This window comes from Trypanosoma theileri (assembly GCF_002087225.1).
Source record: "Trypanosoma theileri isolate Edinburgh chromosome Unknown TM35_Tth_106_V1, whole genome shotgun sequence".
Lineage (NCBI taxonomy): Eukaryota > Euglenozoa > Kinetoplastea > Trypanosomatida > Trypanosomatidae > Trypanosoma > Trypanosoma theileri.
In genome coordinates this window covers 10,822-11,740 of record NW_021639948.1, presented here as the reverse complement: position 1 = coordinate 11,740, position 919 = coordinate 10,822, and the positions used below count along the sequence as shown (strand labels likewise).

General features: G+C 38.5%; 1 protein-coding gene across 1 annotated transcript; it reads right to left on the bottom strand.

The window, feature by feature from the left end:
* Positions 1 to 2: 2 nt before the first annotated feature.
* TM35_001061050 (uncharacterized protein) lies at positions 3 to 335 on the bottom strand (the record flags this gene model as incomplete). Its single annotated transcript, XM_029031663.1, has 1 exon — positions 3 to 335. A coding segment is annotated over one exon (333 nt), but the record flags the coding sequence as incomplete, so codon positions are not given.
* Positions 336 to 919: the final 584 nt, after the last annotated feature.

Here is a 919-nt window from a genome sequence, read left to right as displayed (position 1 = left end):
GAGGCAGAGTGAGACGCATGCTGTGGACCAAGAGGAACACCAACAACAGGAGGAGACTGAACAGGAGGCATTTTAACAACAGGAGGAATTCCAGGTTTACCATTATAACCAGGAATAGCGGGTTGGAGTCCTACATTATTATGAGCCATACCAACACCAGGCCACGCACCCACAACACCAGGTTGGGGATGTGAAGGATTAGGATGAAGACTACCAGGCACTCCACCAAATCCAGAAGCACCAGGAATACCAGTAGAACCTTTGTCTAGATTAGCCATTACGCATACACATACGCAGTAAAGGAAAAAAGGCAATAAGCACAACACGTGGCCCATTATCTTCTTCATAGCCATAATTGTGGTTGTTGGGTTTCGCTTAAAAATACTCAACTACAAAGAAATATATGAGAGATTTTAAAAATGCTCATAATACCAAACACCACACGTATATACAAGTAGAAAAGCACAAACGAAGCTCAACAGTGTAGAAAAAAAAACAGAAACAAAACAATACAGAGAATGAAATCAGTAAAGGTAGAAACAAAAGGACATCCATATCACCACAACGCTGCAGGTCAAAGCCCATAACAACCCAGCAAAACCAACAAGCAAAGAAACACATATTAAACATTAGCCCAATTTACCCAGTAAACACAGAAATACAGCAACTATGGGTGTAAGTCTATATATGTGTATATACGCAATTATAAATATAAATTCATCTGATATTATTATTATTTCTTACTTTTCACTGCAAAAAGCAGTTCATCATCATTATCACAGTGCAAGCCCAGTTGCACACACATAGAGAGAGTCTCCAAGAACACACACACACAATGGAGTAGCAATAATAATCATTATAGGATAAACACAGAGAGAGCAAAAACAACACACAAAACACATTAACATTAAGAAACAAA